Source organism: Dioscorea cayenensis, chromosome 19, assembly GCF_009730915.1.
Source record: "Dioscorea cayenensis subsp. rotundata cultivar TDr96_F1 chromosome 19, TDr96_F1_v2_PseudoChromosome.rev07_lg8_w22 25.fasta, whole genome shotgun sequence".
Taxonomy (NCBI): domain Eukaryota; kingdom Viridiplantae; phylum Streptophyta; class Magnoliopsida; order Dioscoreales; family Dioscoreaceae; genus Dioscorea; species Dioscorea cayenensis.
In genome coordinates this window covers 8,037,836-8,063,868 of record NC_052489.1, presented here as the reverse complement: position 1 = coordinate 8,063,868, position 26,033 = coordinate 8,037,836, and the positions used below count along the sequence as shown (strand labels likewise).

The 26,033-nt window shown below is 35.0% G+C and overlaps 1 protein-coding gene and 1 long non-coding RNA gene across 10 annotated transcripts; one reads left to right on the top strand and one right to left on the bottom strand.

Moving 5' to 3' along the window:
- The first annotated feature begins 767 nt into the window (after positions 1-767).
- Positions 768-13,309, top strand: LOC120283409 (putative E3 ubiquitin-protein ligase LIN-1). 5 transcript variants are annotated; one of them, XM_039290090.1, is made up of 16 exons: positions 768-2,000; positions 3,007-3,064; positions 3,168-3,620; positions 3,751-3,836; positions 3,918-5,201; positions 6,181-6,325; positions 6,833-7,090; positions 7,187-7,496; positions 7,575-7,699; positions 7,782-7,895; positions 7,989-8,120; positions 11,795-11,917; positions 12,002-12,112; positions 12,315-12,458; positions 12,764-13,012; positions 13,102-13,309. In XM_039290090.1, the coding sequence occupies exons 1-16, from the start codon at positions 1,060-1,062 to the stop codon at positions 13,117-13,119; spliced, it is 4,551 nt and encodes a 1,516-aa protein (XP_039146024.1). In that variant the 5' UTR covers positions 768-1,059; the 3' UTR covers positions 13,120-13,309. The 5 variants fall into 5 exon arrangements, 4 of the variants coding, with proteins under 4 accessions (XP_039146024.1, XP_039146026.1, XP_039146025.1 ...); XM_039290092.1 differs by lacking the exon at positions 3,168-3,620; XM_039290091.1 differs by lacking the exon at positions 13,102-13,309 and having other exon boundaries at positions 12,841-12,926.
- LOC120283411 lies at positions 4,206-17,578 on the bottom strand. 5 transcript variants are annotated; one of them, XR_005543270.1, is made up of 4 exons: positions 17,435-17,578; positions 17,235-17,327; positions 17,060-17,149; positions 13,422-14,008 (listed from the first exon to the last, which is right to left on the bottom strand). It is a non-coding gene; the product is annotated as an uncharacterized LOC120283411 (long non-coding RNA). The 5 variants fall into 5 exon arrangements; XR_005543272.1 differs by lacking the exon at positions 13,422-14,008 and adding an exon at positions 4,206-4,336 and having other exon boundaries at positions 17,235-17,578; XR_005543273.1 differs by lacking the exon at positions 13,422-14,008 and adding an exon at positions 8,147-8,623 and having other exon boundaries at positions 17,235-17,578.
- Positions 17,579-26,033: the final 8,455 nt, after the last annotated feature.

The following is a 26,033-nucleotide window of genomic DNA, read 5'->3' as shown; positions in this document are numbered from 1 at the left end:
GATATCTGCTAGATATACAAATACTTTAGACTTAAAACAGTAAGATTTTATATGTTTGATACCCTGCCTCAAATTTGAGTTAGAAGTTAGATTTGAACATGATTAATAAAAACATGTCCCTTAAACTAAATTTATTTTAGAAGGGAAATATTACCAAAACATAATATATGACCTAGAAAAATATAAGATATAAATTTAAGTAAGCTTTGAGTGTGATATATATGCATACATATAATATAGGGTAAACATCAACTATGTACTTTAATGTTATTGTTATTTAAAGAATATTTGATGATAGACATTAGATGATGATAATTATTATAATCAAACAACTTTAGAGAACAATACTACCAAAGACGGACATAGTTAATGTTTACCTTATATTATATATATATATTACATTCAAACATTTCATCTAATGGCTATTACTATTGTTTACTTTACATAATTATTGTGTAATAATATTGTTTAATATTATTTGATACTAGGTATGATAGACAGTAAATGTTAAATACAAATTCAACATTATCATAGAACGTCACTGGATTTGAATGTGCCATCTTCATGTATATGAACAATGAAGTTTTGTAGAAGGTATAATATAAATAATTTTAGAATTTTAGATTGATATACATGTAAAACCTCAAAAAAAAAAAATTCTCAGGAAGTCAAATACAAATATTGTATACTAGGGAGGTATCTGCAAAATCCCTAATTGCCATGATTAGTGAAAACACGTCCACTAAACGACAATCATAACCGTTCAAAAAAGCCCCATGTCACCCCACTGCTCTTATAATATTCCCTCCACCTCCACCATCCTCTGCCCTACCCATCCATCCACCTTATCCTACTCTCACCAACAAGACAAAGTTCCCATCGATTCCGACCTCGATTCCACAGTTCATTTGCTTACTCTTCTCCATCCTAAATCAGTTCCGGCGCCACAACATACCGTTGCCTCCCAAGTAATAATGCTATGAAGTATGAATCCATGGTGGCCTTCTTCTTCGTCTTCTCTTCTATGCTTCTCGCCGGCGCTCCACCGAGACGGAAATTATGGATCGCAAGCATCAAAGCTTCTCCGGGGCCACCGCCATGGATTCCGATGGCACCGCCCGCTATGTCTCCGCCACTGTTGCGGCCTTCCTCCATTCCCGCCTCTCTGACCACGCCCAGCGTATCCGCCATAAGGACCAGTGTGCTGAGCGCCTCGCCGCCGGCGCTGCCTCTTCCGATGCCTGCTACTCCGACCAGGCCGTGCTCGCCAACCTTGACTGGGGCATCGACGCGCTAGAGGAGGCTATCTCGAGCTCCAACCCTGAAGCCAAGCTCGCCCGGCTTGAGCACGCAGAACGGATGCTCCAGATCGCCGCCATGCTGGATCCTGGTGGCTCCACCGCTGGCGTCCCCAATTCCTATCTCTCCGCCTGGGCGCACCTTAACCTGGCCCTCTTGCAACGCCTCAGTTCCTCTGGATCTCTCCGTTCTGCGGCGCTTCATGCCCTAGAGATGTTCGATGTTGATCCTTTCTTCTCGCGCATCGACTTCGCCTCTGAGCTCTGGGAATCACTATTCCTCCCCCACATGGCCTCCATCGTTGGATGGTACACCGAGGCTCGCCAACAAATCGTCATGGATACAATCCCTGATTCCTCCGATCTCTCACTTTCCATCGATTTTGCTGATCAGCTCTTCAACGAGTCAGTAATCCTCTCCGTCCGGCCCGATCAGGCTGAGAAGCTTAGTGAATTGGAGAGACGCTATGGGGACTCCCTAAATGATAGCACGAGGATGTATGCTAAATATTTTAAGGAAGTGCTTGCGATTGATCACGGGGCGACTGGGAGGAAGGCCCCGGTGCCAGTGTTGCCTCCAATAGCAGAGCCTCCCATGACGCCGCTGCGCGAGGTGAGCCGTTCTATCCCCGACTTTGTCAAGTTCGGCCCAATCCTCCCCAAGAGCGCTGGCTTCTCTCCGGTCCTCAGCCACTATACCAGGTTAGCTTCTTCTGCTCTTTAGATTATAAAGAAAAACACTACTTTGAACTAATTTTTGAGAGCTTGTTTTAGATGTTGAGTGATTAAGATCTTTGTTTGTCTCCAGCTGCTCTTAGTTTTTAATCATGATTTGTATAGATGAGTGGTGGTCAAAATTTGAGTTTGGTGTGTTAGTAGACTGTGGATTGTGGCACCTTAAGCTTTAGTTTGCAATTTAGTTTGCATGGGCCCATCCGGTCAATCCAGTGAAATCATCCTCTTTTCTCAGGTTGTCTATCTTATTGAGCACCTGATTCTTCGGAAAGGTGTGTTGTCCAATTCCAGAATGACCTGATACTTCAAAAACATGTTGGTCCAATTCCAGAAACATTACAAGCATAGGAGAATGCAGCCTCTCCCTTTTTTTTTTGGCGTACGTGTGGTGGCCAAAGTAAGATATGAAAATTACTCAGCATATACTTGAGCACGTGAAAACCTGTATGGAAAGCAAAGAGGCAGTAGCAAGAACAATGTATATTATAGCACCATCAGTAATTAGGTTTTGAATATTGTGCAGTGTCATGATTAAGTAAGAAATTTGCTGTCCATTTTAAAGCTCTACATGATTTATTATCTTTAATATCTCAAAAAATACTTTATAGTTTGTACTTACTGAACTCTTAACTTTTCATCTATTCCTATTTGTTGTACTTTTGAGGACTTGACAATATACCTGATATCCTAGTAATATTAGATTATTATTATTGTACTTGGACTGTCAACTGAGTAATAGGTTTTAGGACACAAGGTTTATGAATTTCAGCATAAATTTCATTGAGAGAAAGGGGAATTGTGATTGTCATTTCTTTTGTAAATTATTGGAAAACGTTTGTATTGATACTAAGTAGTTTTCTATGTTGATCCATCTCATTTCTGAAACCATATATTCTAATTGACTCATTGGTTTTTTGTTGTTCACCTTGCTCTCTTTTTATTTGCTTTCTCATTTCAACTTACCACCATGCAGATTAAATACAAATGAAACATCTTTACCAGTACGCGAGGAACCTAAACAGATTGGCAAAGTAATGTCTAAACTCATATTTCTTCATATCATTTTTATTATGAAATTGAGCTATTCATTATAGCTCTTGATTTTTGCAATTAGAAAGTTGTGATCATTATCAGGAGGTCTTGCTTGAGGAAAATGTGGAAATTGATTTTAATGGCTTTGACATTGATATGGATTCAGAAACTGCAAGGCTTAATTTAATAGATATGAATACCATGAAGTCAAAGGTGAGCAAAAAACATGTGCCAAAGTTGCCATCATTAGGAAAGGACCATTATGGTCATCTTGAGGGGCATTCTCTACTTGGTTCCCCTAGGACATATCATAAAGTTTTTTCTTCAAAACAAAACAGAGGATATGAACAATCGCTCCTCCTTTTGTCTAATCGCCAAAGTAATCCTTCTCCAAAGACATTTTCTCCTGTGGACTCTTCGGGAAATGCTTCTCCTGATCTTTCTCCAAAATCAGTGAGAAAATATGAACCACCTCTTGATCTCTCATCTAACAACTTGAAATCTGTGCTGACATCTCCTGGCAATAGTGATGTTGCTGATACTGATGACACAGTGGTACCTCGAGCTTCAGTTTATGAAGTTATTATTTGACATTATTTATTTTTATTTATCATTTATTTTCTTTTTTTTTTAATTTTGTGGACTTACTTGTTCCTTTTGGCTGCATTGGCTGTTTTTTGTTCAGGAAGAGCATAGAAGCCAGAGGAATAGTTTCAGAGGCATGCAGAATTTCTCCTTTACTGGTACAAAGAATCATGCATTAAATACTAAGTAAGATAACTTACATGTTTGATGAAGTTCTCTACTTCTCAATAGGATTATGACTTTTCTTGGTTTGGTCTGGTATTACAGTCTTCACAGTGAAAGTGATGACGACACTAGCCACAGCAATTTTTCTGTTGCATCATCTGGAAGGTTGACACCAAGGACAAGACCTCCAAAGGACTTTGTCTGCCCAATCACAGGACAACTCTTTAATGATCCTGTTACTCTGGAGACAGGACAAACATTTGAGAGAAGAGCAATTGAAGAATGGTTAAAAAGGGGCAATAAATCATGTCCCATTACTCGTCAGTTTCTCTCTTCGACTGTTCTACCAAAAACAAATTATGTTCTGAAGAGGCTAATCACTTCTTGGATTGAACAGAATCCTGAGTCCCCAGATTTCCCTTGTGTGTATACCCCAAATGGTTCTCCGGGTCCTATCTCTTTCCGAGAATTTTCTTCAGATTCTTCAATACTCGGTAATCTTGACTCACCTATCTCTAGAACTGGAACAAATAAAGTAAGAAATGAAAGGAGGCAAAGATTTAATAAAAGAGGAGACTCTACATCTCCAATTAGTGCGATATCTCAAGCCACTACAGAAACTTATATAAATGAGTTAAAGCCATGCACTTCCTGTTTATGCACTTCAGATAACTTGCCAGAATGTGAAGCAGCTGTCCTGACAGTAGCAAAAATATGGAAGGAATCGAAAGCAGATCCAGTGATTTGTTCTTTTTTATGTAATCCAAAGGTTGTCAATGGCTTTGTAGAAGTATTATCTGCTTCCGGCAGCAGAGAGGTTCTCAGAACATGTAGCTATGTTTTATCAGAGCTTGTCTCTGCAAATGAGGGATCAGGTGAAACTCTTATTAGAGTAGACTCTGCTTTTGATTGCTTTGCTGCTTTGCTTGTTAGTGGTTTGGCTGAGGTTGCCATACTTATATACCAACTGCAACCTACATTCTCCCAGCTCTCTAATTACAGCCTAGTTCCATCCCTGGTCCAAGTAATCATGAGTGATACTGAACAAATTGATGATATTCAATTTGTTTTGGAGCCAAAAGATGCTGCAATAGCATTGTTAGATCAGATCTTAATAGGAGGAGATGAAAATAGTCGGTCACTCAATGCATTCAGTGTCATTTCTGCTAATGGACTTCCTGCCCTTATTAACAGTTTGGATCGAATAGAAAGTAGGCTTTCTATTGTATCAGTTCTTTTAAGCTGTATGCGCGTTGACAAGAGGTGCAGAAATATGATAGCCCAAAGATCTGAGCTGGCTCCTGTTCTTGAATTATTTCATACTGGAAATGATGACACGAGGAGCATATGCATTGATTTTCTTGTTGAGATTATTTGTTTGAGCAGGTGTGCTCCTATATGCTTATTATGTTGCCTAATTTCTGCCTCAATCCTCGATAGAGTTGATGTTATATGCATAAAAATCCTAATGCTATGCATGCTATGATACAAGTGAGTTGCGTCTGATGTATTTTCAATTGTGTCTTTGCTCCAATTGATATCAGGCATCATTTTTTTTTTCAAAATCTTATTGCAGTTTTTACACTCAAATTGATGCACAAGGCCTAGACAAGAAAGTTAACCTGACAAAATCTTCAATTGTGCATCTTAATTATGCAACACATTGAGTGTTGAGATCAATTTTCTGATTATTTTCTTTTAGCCTTTCATTTTAGTTCTAGAATTGTGGACCATGCATATAACCATAGCTCAGAGTAATGAATAATGATAAGGGATGCCTGAAGGTTATTGGATTGGTCTAGTGCCCTCATTATTCGAGGGTAGGTGCATTTTTTAATACTTTACACATAAAATATAAACAAGGAGCATTGCCTAAACGCTAAATTATATTAATCGAGAATTCAGGATTAATGTGATAAATGTTTGGAACATGTAACAGCTTGTGGTTGGGCAATGAAATGTATTGAGTCCATAATTATTACCTTTTTCATTAACGATAACCCTGTCCTGTATATTTACATCTACCTGTAGCTCCGACCAACTATCAGACATTATATTGCTACATAACTATGGAATATAAGAGCGCTTTACTTCTTTGCCTCAACGAAGGGCACTCATCATCAGGACATATTTATTGTACTTGATACCTTGGCTATAACAAACATAATTATTGTTGTTTAAGCTTTTGTTTCATATACTACTTCATGTTTGTTTCTTTTGATTCCCCTGTGGCATCTTTACTTATGGCTGTCATAGACTTGTGCCTATGTCATAGGTCATCTTGTTTTAATTTATTTTATGCAAATTTAATTTCTTATGTATTAAAGTTTTCTAATTTTAGATATCTTTTTTCTTGTTTCTTTAGGAGAACAATGTGCAATAAAATTTTACAGATTATTAAAGATGAGGGAGCATTTAGCACGATGCACAGTTTTCTAATCTATCTACAGATGGCCCCACTGGATCAACAACCCATAGTTGCTAGTCTCCTTCTTCAGCTTGATCTTTTGGTATGCCTAATTTTCTCATTACTTGTATTGTTTCAGAAGTATTGGTTGAAACCTTTGCATTTTGGTTGGGAATCTTTCAACATTTATCTAAGTCTTTAAGTTCGAGAAAACTGTTGCTGTGCTACTGTAGAATAAATATGGTTTTTCCCAGGATTTTGATGTCCATTAACCAAAATAATTAGCACCAAATTGAAAAATCTAGCGGACATTGGTAATACCTTCAAGATTCTATATAATAGTATCAATTTTCTTATTATGTTTTACTTCTATTTTTCTTTGACGCAATAATATTTTGCAATATGAAATTTCCAAATAATAACTGAAATATTCAAAATTTTGTTTGGTATATCTTGCTGACAAATTAAAGTTCAATATGTTTTACCATGCCAATAATTTGAATTTTATTGTGGTTATGATCTATTCATCATTAAACTCTAGAGAAGAAATGACATCTAAATGACTCCACACTTGTGCTTTACATGAATACCATCTATTGTTTCTCTGAAGGTTGAGCCAAGAAAGATGAGTATCTATAGGGAAGAAGCTATTGATTCTTTGATTGAAGCCCTAAAGAGAAAAGAGTTTGCTATTTGTCAAACCATTGCTTTAGAGACACTATGTTCTCTCTCTGGGAGGTTGTCTTCCCTAGGGAAGCCACTTACTGAAGCATGGTTACTCAAGACAGCAGGGTTTGATCAGCCATATAAAACACTAATGTTGGAAGACCAGATAACAATGCTAGAAGATGAACCATTGGAAACACTGGCAAGATCCTCTTCTTATTTCCTGAAGTTTTTTTTTCTGTTGGTTAGTCATATTGTAATTTCTGATGATTTATACTATTTTGAAATATCTTCACAGGAAGTTGAAGAAAAGGCTATGACTGCATGGGAAAAACGTTTAGCTTTTGTTTTGTGTAACCATGACAATGGAGCTATATTTAAAGCCTTGGAAGAATGTCTTAGGTGCAATTCAGTAGAGATGGCAAAATCATGCCTTATTATTGCTACATGGCTCACATTCATGCTTACTAAAATCCCAGATACTGGCATGGGAACCATTGCAAGTCAGTGCTTGCTCGACCAATTTATTAATGTTCTACAGTCATCTAAGAACCTTGAAGAGAAGATTCTTGCCGCATTGGCTTTGAATAGTTTTATCCATGATCCAGGTGATTCTAAATTAGACCTTGCCTGATGCTTCTTTCTAGTGACCTATCTTAAGGAAGTGTTCCATTACATGACTATAGATGCAATTGAAAGACTTGGATCATATGTAAAGCGCATTTTTAAACCCTTGAAGAGACTTAAAAGATGCTCAATAGTGGTCGCAGATACCCTGAAGGCAATAAAGAATTTGTCCTCAATTGACACAGTGAGTAAAATGAAAAGTTTTAAAAAGTTCAAAATCTGAGTAGGATCTTTCTGTTTTAAAGTCTCTGATGTTGTAGACACAGTTCTGGTCATGTACAGATTTATTTGAGATGGAGTCGAGTTCTAATGGTGAGGTCCTTTCTTTGATTCATTCAAGAGATCGGCTATTTAGCAGTCACTCTGATGGAACCATTAAGGTATCAAGCAATCAACTGTCTCCACCCTTCTTTTGCTAGCTCTCTTGCTCTATTCATTCTAATCATGTTCATGCTATTTGTTTTGGTGAACGGGTTTGGGATACCGGGAGTAACACTCTGAAATTAATTCAAGAAGTTCATGGGCATTCAAAGGCTGTCACCTGCCTTTATGTAACAACCTCAGGAGATAAGCTTTATAGTGGCTCCCTTGATAAAACAATTCGTGTAAGTTTTCTATTTTTCCCCTTTTTTAAGATCATGTTTTTGGCTTTGAATAGCTGACATACAATCATCATTTGGAAGACAACTTAAAGCTAGAAAGTTTGTAAGTTATACCATGATTTGATTGAAACATTTTGCAATGGAACCTGAAATTTTTTATGATGAGCAGAACCATATAATCTTGCTTGGATATTATAAAAAAATAGATGATCTCTTTTTATAGTATGGTACCTGTATCCATAGATTATTATAATTGGTATCATGTAATGATTGATGGACCCAATAAATTTGCTTGTTGTTTGGAGAAAATAATAAAAAATATAAAAAAATAACGGAGTACTTGTATTAACCCTTCATGGTCAGGATGTCAACCATGCTGTCCTTCACCTTCACTGATGGTAGTCATAAAATCTAATTCCATTGTAAAGGTATTCTACTTCCTGTGATGCTCAATGGCTGCAAGCTGCTTGCGATTTGATATACCAAAAGTTTAGCAGAATGCATTTCTGTCGAAGAATAATGAAAAAATATCTTGTATGAGTTAACTTAGCTGAATCACCTGCTAAATTATTTTTGACTAGATTTTTGAATTGGATTTAATAAGGCTACTCTCTCATAGTTCATCATGCTTCTAGGTTCATAGAACTGTAATTTACTATGGTATATGAGATCTCTTACCTTGAAAGAGGACTGCCCCCATTCAGCATTTAGAAGTAGATCTTCTATTAAATTTTCACTATTCTTAAGGTCAGATTTTTTTCTTGTTTAGAGAAAATTTACATCATCAATTTCCATGGCTGGCTTCCTGGTTTCTAACCCAAATAGAGTTTGAAACATGTCTGGATTTTGGTATGATGTTATTTTATTGATATGCAGCCTAGGGCCATCTTCCTGGAGAACAATTTTTGACTCCTCACAATGTCTACTGCCTTATTTCTGATATTCTTGAAGGGGCAGTATAAATTACAAACTAAAGATTAAAAACTGTGGATTGTTGAATCCTCACAATATCTACTGCCTCATTTCTGATATTCTGAAGGGGCAGTATAAATTACAAACTAAAGATTAAAAACTGTGGATTGCTGATACCATGAAATTTTGGATGTGATATTTGACTTGAGTGAGATAACAGAGGTCATGAAGACAAGGATGTGCACTAGCATCTCTAGATACAGATTTCCATATAATTATATAGGATTTTGAGGAAAGAGTTCAAGATATGCTTAATGATATAAGCAAACATGTAGGTGCTGTACTATTAGTTTTGGCGGTCAAGGACCTAGAATGCAAATCTAACCTATATTTACCTTAGGGCATTTTTGTATCATGGGTTAATAGTGCAAAAGAAAAGAAAGAAATTGAAATTGTCGAGCAAATAAATGTATACTCCAATTAAAAAAAGGTGTTCATAAAACTTTTTGGGAAAATTAAAAAAATGCATAAAATTCTCACTTTAATTGCATCACATTATCAAAGAGCACTGTAATTGAATGACTATCAGAAAGAGTTCTATGATTTTCTATTGGTGTTTCTAGGACCAACGCAAATGTCATTTGCATGTGGCTGTGGAAGCATGCATGGGCCTCTGTAAATTCTTCTTTGGTAGCCAAATATAAAATTCTTCTTTGGTAGCCAAATATAAATAATGGTTGTTGGACAGCTTGGAATTATTATTATTAGTATTAGTATTATTACTACTACAACTACTACTACTTTTGCCACCTTCAACCATATTGGAGGGTATTTTGTTTTGTGTAATGAGGATTATACTACTACTACTATTCAAGGTTGTCATAGGCGTAAGGAGCATCTAGGCGCAAGGGGGTCTTGGCGCCTAGGCGCAGGCGCGCACCTAATTAATACTAGGCGCACCAGTCATCACTAAAGAAAATTGAAAAATTAGAAATATTTGTACTAAAGATTAATTTGTATTAAAGTTTTAAAATGTTATAAAGATTAATATTATAGAAGACAATCAGACATTAAAAAAAAACGTACATAATAACATCCAAAATAATCTTCAAATGTATAATACAAAATGCGATAATATAATATAATGCATCTATATAGTCCAAATCTAACTTGTATAATAAAATCTTGATTTTAGTGACTATTATCTAAATCATCAAGTCCATCATCATTCAACATCATCAATTTTCTCTTTAAATTTATCATTCTCTTCATTTAAATAGTGGATCAGCTCGAAGAGGATAGATGAAGTCTTGATTCTACTTGGTTGGTTGTGTGTTGGTCACCTTAATTTTAAACGGCTCTTATTGTATGTGGGCCTATTTTTTTAATCATTAAAGATGTGTGGATAAGATTAAAAGTTAAACTAAATATTTAAAAAATAACCAAATAAATTTGTTGATGTTACGAAAGCGTGCCTAGGCCTACGCCTTGAGTCTTGCGCCTAGGCTCAAAGGCGCGTGCCTTTGCAATAGTGCCCTCCTGACACTTATAAAGGCGCAAGCTGTTGAGCCTTGCGCCCGAGGAGCCCGAGGTGCGCCTTTGACAACTATGCTACTATTATTACCTTCAACCATATTGGAGGTTTTTTGTTTTGAATAATAAGGAGTACATGTTTTACCAAACCAGTTTAACTTTTATGGGAGTCCAAGGCATTCTTCTTTTTCTACTGCAATCCAGTATTAATCGCCATGGTTTGTGGAATAGTTATTAGGGGCTTATTTCTTATAGATTGCGATTATGACCTGCTATGGCTCTGGCGATTGATTACTTGAAGCACTTTTTCACAGTGTTTTAAGTAATGCAAAAGCTGTTGCGACACATTTTACATCCTAAATTTTGCCTACATTTGTGTACATGATTATTATTTTTTTCTTTAGTAACTTTTCGAATATAAGGTAGAATGCAGAGTGGATACAATAGCATGAGTGAGATTATTAACATGTAAGCTTGCTCTGGGACTAGCCCCTAATACCTTTGATTCCATATTATCAGAAAAATCTGTGACCAACTTCTACTTCATAATAGTACGGAATAACTCAAACTTTGTGAGGACCTCCATAAAATGTGGATAATCTTCTCTCGAAATAAGTAACTACTCAAGAAGTAAATTAAAATGACCCATAAAAAAATATAATAAGTGTCCTATGTGGAGGTATAATAACTTTTTTTTTAATGCTCGAGTCTAACATTACTTTGCTTCATTTTCCTATTTCTTTTTTTCCTACTGCTTCTCAATTTTTTTTTTGAAGTTTTTTTTATTTTTTTCATGTTCATTGAGCAGTTTTCCCTTTTTCAATATAAACATGTTCTAAGGGCTTCATTTGGAATTTACCAAATGTTCTATGTCTAAGAATCTCATTTTTAGGAGGCATTTCAAATTTTATGGTCTTTAAATTGTATATTCTCCCTCTTCGCAAATGCATGAAATCTTTCTTATTAGTTCATGCCCATCTTATGAACAATTTTTGTGGTACCTCAAGCTTCTCAATTTGGATTAGAACCTTATTTGAGGGATGCTATTTACCAAACTTTGTATTTAGAGGAATGCTGATGAATGATTTCCAATGTACAGTTTAAACTAATCTTCCACGAATAGTCAATGCAGTATGACATAATATTGTGTTGCTGGCTAACAAATATTTAAACTTGATAATATATTCTGTGGGTCATCTTGGTAAAATCATTTTGAGTTATTTTCTTTATAGGTTTGGGCTATTGAGCATGAAGAAATTCATAGTGTTCAAGTTCATGATGTGAAAGAGGCAGTACATTGCTTCACAAGTAATGGTGATCTTGTTTGCTTTGCTTCTCAAGGAGCTGGAATTAAGGTTTACTTTCTTTGCTTTTGATACTAGTCTACATAGATCTAGCATGGTCATTTAAGCTTTCAGCTGAACACCACAGTTTTGCAGGTTTATAACTGGAAGGGGGCATCTAAGCCTATAAACTTCACCAGGAATGTGAAATGCCTTGCTATGACCGAAGATTATATTTACTGTGGTTGCACAGGTTACAACATTCAGGTTGCACAATAATGTGTTAACTCATTTGCTCTATCTTCTTATTCCTCTTCCCAGGCTGCACGCTTTGTTACATATGTAATTATTAATGTTAAATGCAAGGAAAGAAGTTGAATAGATGATTTCTTTTCTCTATTTTCTTTTATAGAGTAATCTTCTGATTACCTACCAGCATCTTTAACAAAATATGTGAATTAATCTGCAGGAAGTTGATTTATCCAATTGCTCATCAATGACATTTTTTTCTGGGCCTAAAAAGCTGTTGGGTAAGCAGTCAATTCATGCACTTTGCACAGAAGATGGTGATCTCTTTGTTGCTGGGTCTTCTGCTGATGGAATTGCTGGGAAGGTTTGTTTTATTTTCTCTTAGTCATTTTATGATGTGCCCTTGCTTATGTTTTATTATTAAAAAAAATTCACAAAATATGTATTGCCAACTACTATAATTACATCATGATCTCCAATGCAATTCATGGATGAATTAGTAGCATCCATTATTTTTGCTCTATTTTTCAGTTATAGCAGAATGAGATACTTGCCATTCGTGTATTTCTAATACTAGGATTGATGAGATATTTCTGTGGTAGGTATTCTCCTTCTTAACAAAGTTTGTACAAATATTTAAATTGACTACTTGTCTATGCTTCATGGAAGGTATTCTCCTTGTCAACGAAAGCAGTAATTGGATCCTTTTCCACCAGATTCGATATTAACTCTATATATGCAAACAGTGAATATGTGTTCACTGGAACAAAGTGTGGGCTCATTGAAGTCTGGTCAAGAGAGCGCATTTCAAGAGTTGCCTCAATCAAATTAAATGCAGCAAGTTCGAAAGTCACGGTCCTCACAACAGATTCAATTGGTGAATTACTGTTTTCTGGCACTTCTGATGGAAAGATTCTGGTTGACATCCTCAAAACTCAAATATTGCTTTTACGATTGCTTTCTGTGATTTCTGCTCCAATTCAAATTTCTTTGACTATTTATTTCAGGGTTGGGCTTTAGGTTGAGAAACTACCTGTGATACAGCTTCCATTGTTGTCTGGGAACACAATGATACCAAGATTGAATCAATTGTTTGCCCGGGAACATGAGAGTTACCGGATTGAATCAATTGCTTCAAATTTTAGAGCTGTGTTGAGCTGTTGGATTTCATCTGGAGCCATTATGTTTATAATGCAGTGTACAAATCTTCATTTCTTGTATTTATGTGCTATTTATGTGCCAAATTTATTATCCTTGTTCTGGAAATAAATGTTTTGTTTGTTTTGTTGTAATTATGCCTCGTTTGCATGTACCCAAGAAAAGCAAATGAAAAAACTTCTAATTTATTCCAAAAAATGTTTCCATGTAATGATGGCACCAATTGGAAAATTCCGAGGCCTTTGATATGTATATATATCGAACGATGAAAGAAAGGCTTGAGAAACTCTTGCACCCTGGATAAAGCTCCTTCGGCCTTCCTCCATTAACTTGTAAAATTTCTTTACCTCTGTATTTGGACCTTCACAAATTCTTGGAAGGTTTTACTCTTCAATTGCTACATCTCTAAATTGCTACATCTCTATATATATCTTGCAGCATGCCATCCATGTCATCCACAGGGCCAAGTCCTTCATTATGTGATGGTAATCATTCAGAATACATTGGCAATCCTTCTCCATGGAATACCCATTCAGTATAGTCTTCTACAAAACCATAAACTATCAAGTGATCTCTAACTGTTGCTCTATAATACCAATTACGGTTCAAACACTTTTTACACGGGCAAAGTATTTCTTGTCCTTCCGCGGTCCTTTGAAATGCCATATCAAAAAAACCATCAACTCCACTGATATATTCCGCACTAGCTCTTGGGAGAGCCATCCATTCTCTATTTCTATCACTCATCACTTTTAACTGTTTACAAAAGGAAAAAAACATCCATGGGCATGACATATATTTAAATAAGTTATTGCATGCTTGCTTTTAATAAAAAATATAAAATAAGTTATTGCATTAAACTAGAAAGTGATATTGCATGAAACAAGTATCCATCAAACAAATTTTCTCATCTAGTTGCAATAAATGGGAGTGTTCTTACGAACTATTCACTAGTCTTGTTGATGAAGTAACGTTAGAGATCACTTGTGTAATTTCTTTTCAAATAAGAGTTGATAAGCCCTAAAAAACAAAACCAAACATGACAAAAATATATAAATAAACACAAATGACAAAAAGGTATTATGAAACATTAATTAAGTAGTTAAATGAGGATTGTAAATCTTAATTATGATATAACTCATTTGCACCATTAAAATTTAACATGCCTTCTAATGAAACTCAACATATATCCCAATTAACTTGTATATTTTTGTCATTTTACTCATATTATAGAAATTTAATTATTTCATTATAATCAAAAGGTATTATGAAACTAAATAAAAATATTATAATATTTTCAAATCAAATAATAACAACTCTTAGATTTAAGTCCTACACATAAACTCACGAAACCATACATCATCATCATCATCAGTATTATTTATAATAATAATAATAATAATAATAATAATTTATAATTTATGATGATGATGATCATAATAATCTCTCACACCTTCTCATACATCATCACTGCCATCACATCATCTTTATTATCTCTTCACTTTCACCATGCTCAATTTTTAAATTTCACTCATCTTACCTTCTCTACTCACTCTCACCTCCTCAACCAAACCATAAATTTTAAAAAATATTAAATTATTAATTTAATTAATAATAATATATCTATTTAACCATTCCTGTCATAAAAGAATTAGTATTTTATTTCCAAAAACAAAATCAGACCATTATATACACCAACACAAGACATCGTTATCCACATGTATCCACTATCATGATCAAGAATTAACTTAATTTTATTTTTTTTAAAATTCAGTTAATTGTCAATTATGGAGGCATATATGTAAAGGAGGGGGTATATACAAGCCCACACACTTCTGTAAAGATATACATATGCATACAAATTTCTCAAGATAGAATGGAATAATTAAAGGTGGCTAAAATTCCAAGTGAAATTTAGGGGGAAAAAAATAAGTTGGAGGAAAATGACTAAAATGTATTGAATGACAAAAGCAACTTGACAACTACCATGTAAAAGGGAAACAAGCAACAATCTTTAGCACACTTTAGCTTTTTTTTTCCTAATAGGAAATAAAAACCTTTCTTTAAACAAAGGCATGACTAAAAATCACTCTTTCTCTCTCCCTCCATCTCATTGCCTATGTTCTAGAAATGTTTCTATCTAATGCTCACCAAAAATGCTGGCCCCCCACCACAAAGCCATAAAAAACCTCACACTTGGGTTGTTGCTAAATCCTAGCAATAGATACCTCTCTATTCTATATATGTATATCTCTCTATAATCGACACCTTTGCATCTCTCTCTCTACACGTGCATGGCACGTGGCAGTTAACACATGTCATCCATGCCATCCTCCCACACACACTCCTCCATCTTCACATTAAAAGTATATCATCCCCACAACCAGCACCTGCACTCTCCTTCCTTTCACCTTCACATCCTACAAAGCTCCTCTTCCTCCACTTCTCCCACTCGGCACCTTTCTAGACAATACTAGATAAAAAAATATAAAGAGATTTTTTGTGTGTATGTGTGGTTGTAGAGAAAGAAAGTTGTAGAAAGAGAGATGGGAAATTGCCAAGCAGTAGAGGCAGCAACAGTGGTGATACAGCACCCAGGAGGGAGAGTGGAGAGGCAGTACTGGCCAATGTGTGCAGCAGAAGTCATGAGAAGCAACCCAAGCCACTATGTGGCTCTGGTTACCCTCTGCTTTTCAGACTAACTTTAGAAAAATCATCAGGGGAAATTAGTTTCAACTGAAACCAACCAACCAAGAATACTGATGAATAAAAAACATGGATAAGACAAATGGCGAATTGATGTTCATAAACAGAATTTCAGGTTAGGAGTATTAAAATTAGGATGGAATATTAAAGTATACAAACAACACAAGAGCATTAGAAGTAATATGCATTCAGAATTCATATAGAACTAAACATTTGTGTTGAATATAAGACACAAGGAAAGAGCAGACAAAACAAATTAGAATTGGATATGACCAACAATTCTCCATAGTAAGACAGAACAAAGCAAATTTCGTACAACAACTCTCATGCAAAGCCAAAGTTCACTGCATTGCATGCTAAGCAAAATCAATTAGAAAACAAACATCTATCAGAAAAGTATTCAGAGTATTTAAGATTGGATCAAATCATCTGCTTGATCACTGAAACATTCTTTTCTTTTCTTTCATTTAGAGCAAGTTGCAACAATGTTTCTTATCATTGTGCCTGGTCATCTTCTTTTCCAATATCATTCTGCGACCATTTTGCTTCTAATGTGTCATTCATGTTGATGTTACAACATGATCCTCATTAGATGCAAACCATCAAACTTATTATTTGGACTTTTTATTCAATTCAAACTCGAAAACATAGGCTGAAAGACTTATGGTCTATGTTTAAATGGTTAATTACGCTTAGCAAACGTTGTGGGCTATACACACTACACATTTTTTGGTTACATTTGTATTGGTTCATCCACTCAACTGTGTTTTAGAAAGTCTCAGAAATTTAAACTTCCAAATTAACACCTGAATATACTAGTTTAAACTAAATATTCAACAACAAACTCAATGAAATGGCTCTTCCAAAGCCTTCCTAAGAAACATGTCCATAACTGTGCTTAACAGTTAGCTCAAACACACAAAACGAAGTATGCTAATGACCTAAGAGCCGTGCTGATATTCAAAGATTCATTCAAAAGTTCTGTTATATATACACTCTTGCCTAAGTAGCTTGAACTTATTCAGCTCTACTATGGACTCTAAAAATTAAATAAGTATATAAAAGGAAGGGGCAAAAAAAGGGGAATAGAAAGAAGCAAACCTTCCAGACTAGAGCTCAGACTCTCCAATCAAGCTGACCACTACCAGCGATCTTTTGCAGTGCTTCCAGGTTTACAACTCTTTCAGAAATCTGCTAATAAATAAGTTACTAATTAATTAGATCCACCAAAAAAAAAAAAATTCAACAAAGATATCAGATCCAAAAACACACTCACCAAATCACTATTATTCCTCTCAGAATCAAATATCTTGATGGCCACAACCTCAACAAGCGGAATACAAACAGCCCGATAATCACCAACAAGAACCTTCACACATTACACCAATTCCCAAAGATCCCCAATCAAATAAAGCAAATCAAGGACAAAACTTATTAGGATTTCTGACAAATCATGAGAGAGAAGAGGGCATGGACCAGCGCGAGGCCGAGTGAGAGAGAAGAAGAGCGCTCGGAGAAAGACAGAGGAACCAGCGATTAGAGGAAATCGTCGATCGGAGATCTGAGAAGGCGAAGGGTTGGTTTCTCCAAGGCATAGGAAATCTTATTTGTTTGTTTTTATCTTGTTATTTTTCCTAAGTTTATAATTATAAATATATATATATTTATATATATATATATATTATATATTAGTGTAAAACTGAGGAAACAACAACTAAGTAATAACTATTAGTATTATATTATTATTATTAGCCAATGAGTTATGAGATTTTTCAGAAAATATTGTTAAAATAATTCAAATTGTGGAGATGTTTTTTATTAGGAATTTATTGGGGCTTTTTTTTTTAACATAATTTAGATTTAAATTATGTTAATTTTTGTTATTCCAAAGTATAGATATTAAAATTTTTTCAATGATTTATTTAGTCACAAGGGGCCTGTAAGCCTTCGCTTTATGGGAGGCCTCCCAATAATTAATTAATTTTTTAAAATTTAAAATAATAAATTAAAGTATTAGATAATTACATAACTTCTTTCTACTAATTTTTTAAAAAATCTTATTTTTATCATATCCAATAACCTATTTCAAAAATAATGCACTTTGTTTAAGATTAATCTATCATTTATTTTTTTAATTATAAGTAAAAAATTCTAAATCTATTTATATTGATAATTTTTATCATTGTTTTTGAGTTTTTGCTTGCAAATAACTGATAATGAACCACAAGCATTTGCTAAAACAAATATAAATAAAAATGAAATTATTGAATAAGTTAGAGCGGCCATTTTCAGATTTGACTTTAGGTCTTTATTTTGCTTAAGCAATCTCTATTTTATAGGAAACATTCTTGCCATGTGATTAAGAAATATGTGGTGGAAAGTTCTTTGGAATCACTGATAATATTGTCCCAGTATGCTTCTCCCAAAAAGCAGCGGTTCATAACCACTGCCTATCACAACACATATGCAACGGTTATAATAAAACCGCTGCATATCATAACCCATAAGTAGCGGTTTTTAAAACCCGTTGCACTATAATGTATATACAACGGTTATGAACCGCTGCTTTGTTTAACATTTGCAGCGATTGTAGAAACGTTGCATATATATATATATATATATATATATATATCCTAATATGTAGCGATTGTTGCAACGGATTGAGCCAAATGTAATACTTAGAAAATTTCGTGCAGCGGTATGAAAGTGCTACAAAACCGCTACAATAGATATCCGATCGTAGCAGTTTGATAATTGCTGCAAGATAACCGCTGCATAAGTGCAGACACATATGCAACGGTTATAATAAAACCGCTGCATATCATAACCCATAAGCAGCGGCTTTTAAAACCTGTTGCACTACAATGCATATGTAACCGTTATGAACCGCTGCTTTGTTTAACATTTGCAGCGATTGTAGAACCGCTGCATATATATCCTAATATGCAGCAATTGTTGCAATGGATTGAGCCAAATGTAATACTTGCTAAGAAAATTGCGTGCAGCGGTATAAAAGCGCTACAAAACCGTTGCAATAGATATTCTATTGTAGCAGTTTTATAACCGCTGCAAGGTAACCACTACAAAAGTGCAGTTATGTAGTAGTGTAGGACATAACTCCCTTATTTGTAATTTTCCTCTCTTTGAATATTATCAAACAAGTTGCACTACATGCTTGAAAATGCATCAGAAGATAGATTGTTGATTGTTGAAAATTAAATTACAATTGGCTTGCCATATCCCCTATGCACATGTAGCCATCAAGGCTTTAAATTGTTGAATACCCATCCAAGTTGGCCAGTTCCACAGGATCCATTCGTCATCATTAAAATCGAAAAATTCCTGAAAACTAACACTCGTAGAGGAGCTAACCAAATAACAACATTCCTTACTTTAAACACAGTTCAAAAGGATGTGCTCAAATATTATCCCAATCCAAACCATAGAAGGGCAGGGGTATAGTGCATCTGAGGACCAATTTTTAGGCTATAGAGAAGAGCAAGTGTAGGAGTGTTGCCATGAAATAATCTCATTAACACATGGAGACACATGAAGGCTCCAAAGTGTATGTCAACCTATCCAAGTATGGGAGGCAATTAAATCTTCTTGATTTAAGAATTCATAAACTAAATTAGTAATATTGCTCATTACTAGATCAGGCAACTAGACCTACTGATTAGAGTTAGAGAAATCAAAGAACATCGTACTAAGCCTACACCAATCTAGGTGATTGGCAAGATGACAGTAACCTCCTCACCCTTCAAGGATGTGTAATGATTTAATTGGAAGATTCATATTGATAAAGGTAGGCTTAAGAGCCAATGGGACTTATAAAATCCAAGGATCTTTCCAAATATCACACAATAATATCCAAGGTTACAAACATTGATCCAAAGGTTAAATCTAAACATTTTAGTAGTTTTGCTAAGCATCTTATAAAACCAAGAAGGTTTCGCAGGATTGGAGCTGGTCCAAGTATCTAAATTATCATACTTCAGGTTGGGAATATGAACCCATTGTTTGTCCTCACTATTAGACCAACAAAGATGTTTTAGCCATCAAAACTATAGAAAGAACACCCCCGCCTCCCCCCCTTTCAATCTTTGGCAAGGAAGTAATGCTCCAATGGATAGAGCGGAAGCCACATTGCTGCCCCTACCCCATAAAAAAAATCATAATAAATTTAGAGATCTTGTTTAAAATAAATCATGAAATGGATAACAACATAATATGTATGTAGGAATAGAAAAAAAATGGAACTGTTAATAAGAACAGCTCTTCCTACTAAGAAAATAGCAGACATGTTTTGTGGAATTAATGGAGTTGGAAGCTCTATCTACCAGATAATAACATTGATTCATGGATAATCTCTTAGGAGATCAAGACATCTAGAAAAGGAAACTACCAGAATTGATGTTAAGGATGTGATTCAAGGTTGAGGCAAGCCTAGTGTTACACCAATGGGGCACATGAAGTATGGAGTTGTCAAAATTTGCCTTTTGATCTATAAGATTGTTATAAATGTCCAAACATAGCTTGCAGTTTTTGGTAGCTACTCTAACTTGTAATACTTATAAGTTCATTTACAAATATTAAATGGTTAAAACAATAGATAGCCTATTACCAAAACCAGCAATCATCTTTAACCTCGGAACATGATTGATAGTAGCTAAGAGATTTTTTGAGACAAATTAAAACAAGAAAGAAGATATAGGGTCTCCCTGTCGAATACCATATGACTAACAATCAAAGGTGAATGTTAGCCATTTATGAGAAAGGAAAATTTAGTAGAGGAGATACATGCTTTGATCCATAAAATCCAAGTCGAGGAAAATTTTATTAGAGTAAGGGTAGCAAAAATAGCGTTCCACTCTAAAGCATCATACACTTTCCCAATCAACCTTAAGGGGGTGTTTGGTTTGCGGTAATCTTTTCAGATTACCGGGAATCAAGTGGTAATCTGGATAGATTACCATGTTTGGTACTGTAGCATCGGTAATGTTGACGGTAATGTGAGATTACCAATAGTGAAATATTACCAAATAAGATGGTAATGTGATTACCACCAAAATAGGTGTCCATCCAGATTACCAAGTTGTTGGTAATGTGTAATGTTTTGTTTTTCCAATTATGCCCTCACTCATTTAATTCAATTCCTTCTTACACTCTCTAATTTTTATTTTCCCTTATTATTTTTGATATTATAATTTAATTATTTATTTATCTAAATACTCTAAATTAAGTTTTGTGAATTTTTATATGTAGAGGTATTTTGGTAAATAAAAAGATATTTTAAAAATTTGTAAAAAAAATAATTTTTGATATTATAATTTAATTAATTAATTATTTAAATACTTTAAATTAAGTTTTTCAAATTTTTATATGTAGGGGTATTTTGGTAAATACACAAGTATTTAAAAAATTGTAACATAATTTTTAATATCATAATTTAATTATTTATTTATCTAAATACTTTAAATTATGTTTTTTTAAAAATTTTTATACGTAGGTGTATTTAGGTAAATACAAAGGTACTTTTAAAAAAATTTATGGAAAAAAATAATTTTTTTGATATTATAATTTAATTATTTATTTATTTATCCAAATACTTTTAAATTATGTTTTTTTCAAAAATTTTATAGATAGGGGTATTTTTGGTAAATACAAAGGTATTTTTTTAAAAATTGTTAAAAAAAATAAATTTTTGATATTATAATTTAATTATTTATTTATCTAAATACTTTAAATTAAGTTTTTTTCAAATTTTTTTATATGTAGGCGTATTTTTGGTAAATACAAAGGTATTTTTTAAAAAAATTGTAAAAAAATAAATTTTTGATATTATTAATTAATTATTTATTTATCTAAATACTTTTAAATTATGTTTTTTTCAAAAATTTTTATATGTAGAGGTATTTTTAGTAAATACAAAGTTATTTTTAAAAAAAATTGTGAAAAAATAATTTTTTTAATATTATAATTTAATTATTTATTTATCTAAATAATTTAAATTATATTTTTTTCAAAAATTTTTATATGTAAAGGGTATTTTTGGTAAATTTGATATATTACTGAGGTGATTACCATGACTAACCAAACATGGTATTGAAAGATTACCAGTAATATAAATTTTCAACCAAACATAGTAATTTCACATTACCACAACATTCCCGGACATATAATATTCCCGATCACATTACCACGGTAATCTCATTACCATGGTAATATGTCATTACTGTGAACTAAATGCCCCCTAAGAAGCATCCTAGGAGGATTCTTGGAATCATACTCTATGGAATGCACAATTTCTTGGACACTTATAATGCTATCATGACAGAATCTACCAGCTGTGGAATGTTTTTTTTTCTAGAACCACCAATTTATGTATAAAATTTTTCAGCTAATTTGAAAGGATCTTGGTAATTATCTTATGGTAAGTGTTGCATAAAGAGATGGGCCTGAAATCAGTTTTTTTATTGGGATAGTCTGTTTTTTGGAATAAGCACCACATAAGTTTTACACCATGGTTTAGGTAAAGATGCAATTTGGCTAAAAAAAATGGCTTTAAAGATATGGTCCTTGATAACATCCCAATAAAACAGATAAAGCCTAATTCTTAAACCATTAAGACTGGGACTTTTCCTTGTAGGCATTGTTTTGATAGTAAGAAAAAGCTCGTCTAAAGTCACTGGCCTGATTAAATGATTTTGATCCTCTGATAAGTGCATAAATGTACTTAGTTTAAAGTACATTTCTTATACACTTTGAATGTATTTCTTATAGTATTGATGCCCATTTAATGCTTGATCTCATGTTATTTGCTTTGTAGGGCATGAAAAAGCCATGGGGAACTCGAAGACATGATTTGGACAGAAAAAAGCAAATTTGGAGGTGTGGTATCGCAGTGTATTTACTGTAGCAGGATACTTTAGCACCACAAGAATTCTTGCGGCCCACATGAAAAATCTTGGAAATTCTTGGCCAAGTCATTACAGGCTCAAGGCACCCGTAAGGCTCAAGAAGTGCCCAATTTGCCTACCATACAGTTCCCATACGACCCCCATTTGGGTTCTCAAGGCCTGGGGGGTATCAAAGAGGAAATCTAGGGCTAAACAATGAAGCTTTTGGCCAACACAGAAGAATGGAGAAGCTCTAAGCTACCACACTATTTTGAGGCCATTTTCTTGGGTCCTTAGGGCTTAAAGACTTGCAACTTCAAGGAGAGAATTGTCATTCTGAAGATCCTTGAATTTTGTCAAGGAGAGATCAAGGGCTCAAGAGGAGAATTCTTCCTTATCATTATCATCACTCGACAAAGTAAGTTTCATTATGGTTTATCTGTGTTGTTTTGTGTACTTTTGTTGTGATCTTTATTTGATGGTACAACAGTAAATCTCCCAAGGCCACCAGATGTTGGTGAACCTTAGGGAGAAGAGGGGGCATGTATCTTGGATGACCTATTACATGTCTTTAATTACATTATGGAGTCCTCCGTAATTCTTGTATGAGTTGTACTTGTAGATGTGGGATGCTCACTTGTACTAGATCATTGATAGATTAGAATGGGTTTCTTGTGCCGCCACGCCGAGGGATTCAAGTGTTGGTAGCCTCTAACTATTAGGATTAAACCCATATTAGGTTTAGCCCTATTTATAGAATTCCTTGAGTATATTGCAATCATAGGAGCATTTGATCTGGAAGAGATTCTGATCAATGCTCGTATGGGATTAAGGATTAATCATCAAGGGATTTGGGGTTAATCTATTTTAGAAATCTGTCAGCCTAAACCATCATTGTGTTGCACTTTACTGTTCATCATGGTGTCATGTTTACCCCCAAGGGGATCCACATTGGCCTCCTTCTCCCATTCTTTTATCACCCTCACCTTTGTTTATTGGCCATCTTGCATCATTTTCCTAGTTAGTTAAATCTTCTTTTAGTTTGTTTTATATTGCATCTCAAACCAATTGTAAGATTGGGAAAAAGGTGATAAAGGAGTAATAGTAGATCTATGGCCCTGAGGAATACAATCCTCCTGGTTACGCATGAGGTATTACTTGACGACCCCGTACACTTGCTGGTGAAATCATCATCCTTTGTTTAAGGGTGTTCAAATCATTACAGAGGGCATTAATAAGGTCACTAACAAAAAAATCAGATGATGTTGTAAAAAGCTTAGAGTAAAAAATCCTAATAAATTTAAAAATTCTAAGAAAATCATAATGAGTGTTATTGAAGTCATATGTAATAGTAGAGATCCTATTCTTATGCTTGCTAATGTAGACAAAGTTATGAAAAAAAGCTAGTGTTTAATTGATAAGTGCTTGTGCGATATGAATGCAAAGCGTTCTTTCCTTATGTTGAGCATTACTTTTCTGGGGTTTTTACACTAATATGTGTGTTTTTATGTTACTTTTATGCAGGTTGGGTTGTGAAACCAATTATTAAGGAAAAAAGCCAATGTGGATCACAATGCACCAATTTTGGAGGAAATCTTGCTAAAGTTCAAACGCGAAGATATGAGTCGGGTGCGAAATGCTAGAGTGTGTGCCAACCTCCCCGTATTTGAGTTAGCACAACCATTTGGAGGGGCACAAGGGCAGTCACACTCAAGCATTCCGACTTATGCACATAGAACAAGATCTCCATCAACTTATCCGTCATTGAAGAAGCAAAACGATCCACGGCATAAACGTGTGCCCGTCTATGTTACCTCGATGAAAAGTGGATTCGGGAGTATTTTTGGCAGAGTATTGTAGCAGTTACTGTTCACATCCGGCCGAGAAAACAAGAATTCAGAGAATCCACATGGGCGTGTGGAAATTATACATGGCCGTGTGGAAATTCCACATGGGCATGTGAAAAATTCACAGGCCCGTGTGGTCGCCCGATTCCAGCCCTATTTAAAGCCGATTCAGCCCCGATTTCAGTATTCTTTTCTCCATCTTTTCCCCAACTTGAGAGAGAGTTTCAGCTAGGGTTTTGAGAGGTATTGGCTAAGGTTTTGGAGAGGTTCTATGGCTCCGACATCGTCATTCCTTAGGAAGAAGGTTGGTAGGGGAGCTTCCGTCGAGGCGTATCCTATACCGGACGAGGAAATCCTTGGACGATGAGTAGAGGACTTTCCACAAGACCATCGACAGGACTATCGAGGGGGTTTCTCTATGGATTCATTGCTTTTACATTCTATTTCTTTGATTGTACTTAGCTCCATGGAGAGCTAAACCCCTAGTGGGTACTTGGGTATTTGTGAAGCCTAGGATGTATTTGTTTCATTGAATCTCTTTATTATGCTTTTAATAAATTGATGTTTGTTGTGAGTTCCAACCTTGAATGCTTGATTATATGAACATTTCCCCTAGAGTGACACTAGGGTTGAGAGTTCTTGTTAATAACCTTGTGAGTGAGTGAGTAACACACCACGAGCGTTAGACAAAGCTAGGTTGGAGAGGGTTGAGAGGGTGAGTCGAGAGGTACAGGAGCGTCCCCTTTCCCCTCCGACGTGATAGATTCTACCTCTGGTCCTCGAGTTCTTTGCAGTCATAATAGAGTGAATGGTCTAAGGGATGAACTTCTGCTGGGGCTTAGTTGCGCGTGCAACGGAGTGAAGCGTTGAGGTGATCTTAGTATCTAGGGCTCAATTGTGGTTAGGGACCTTCCACCTGGACCAAAGGATTAGGTCTATAATTAGGAAGAGATTTATCACTTGGAATCCCTAGAGCTCATTGCAACTCTATTCCAGTGCGAGGTTGAGAGGTTATCTAATCTCTCCTCCGGGACATGTATAGAGTTAGGCATAGTTGACCTTAGATTTGGGACTATGTATTTAAGGATTTCCACGACTCACCATTGCATTGATTAAGAAGCATAATAGAGGGTTCTTGCACTTGAAACAATTGTTCTAGGCGGAGCATTATCCGAGTACCCCATCTTTATCGATTGCCTTACCTCCTCCTTTACTCGTGCTCTCTTACTTGTTGTTTTTACTTTTGAGAATTGAATCATTATCACACTTATCACTACTGATTTTTCACATAGCTAAGAAGCGGGTTAAGTGTTTTTATTCCCTACTCTC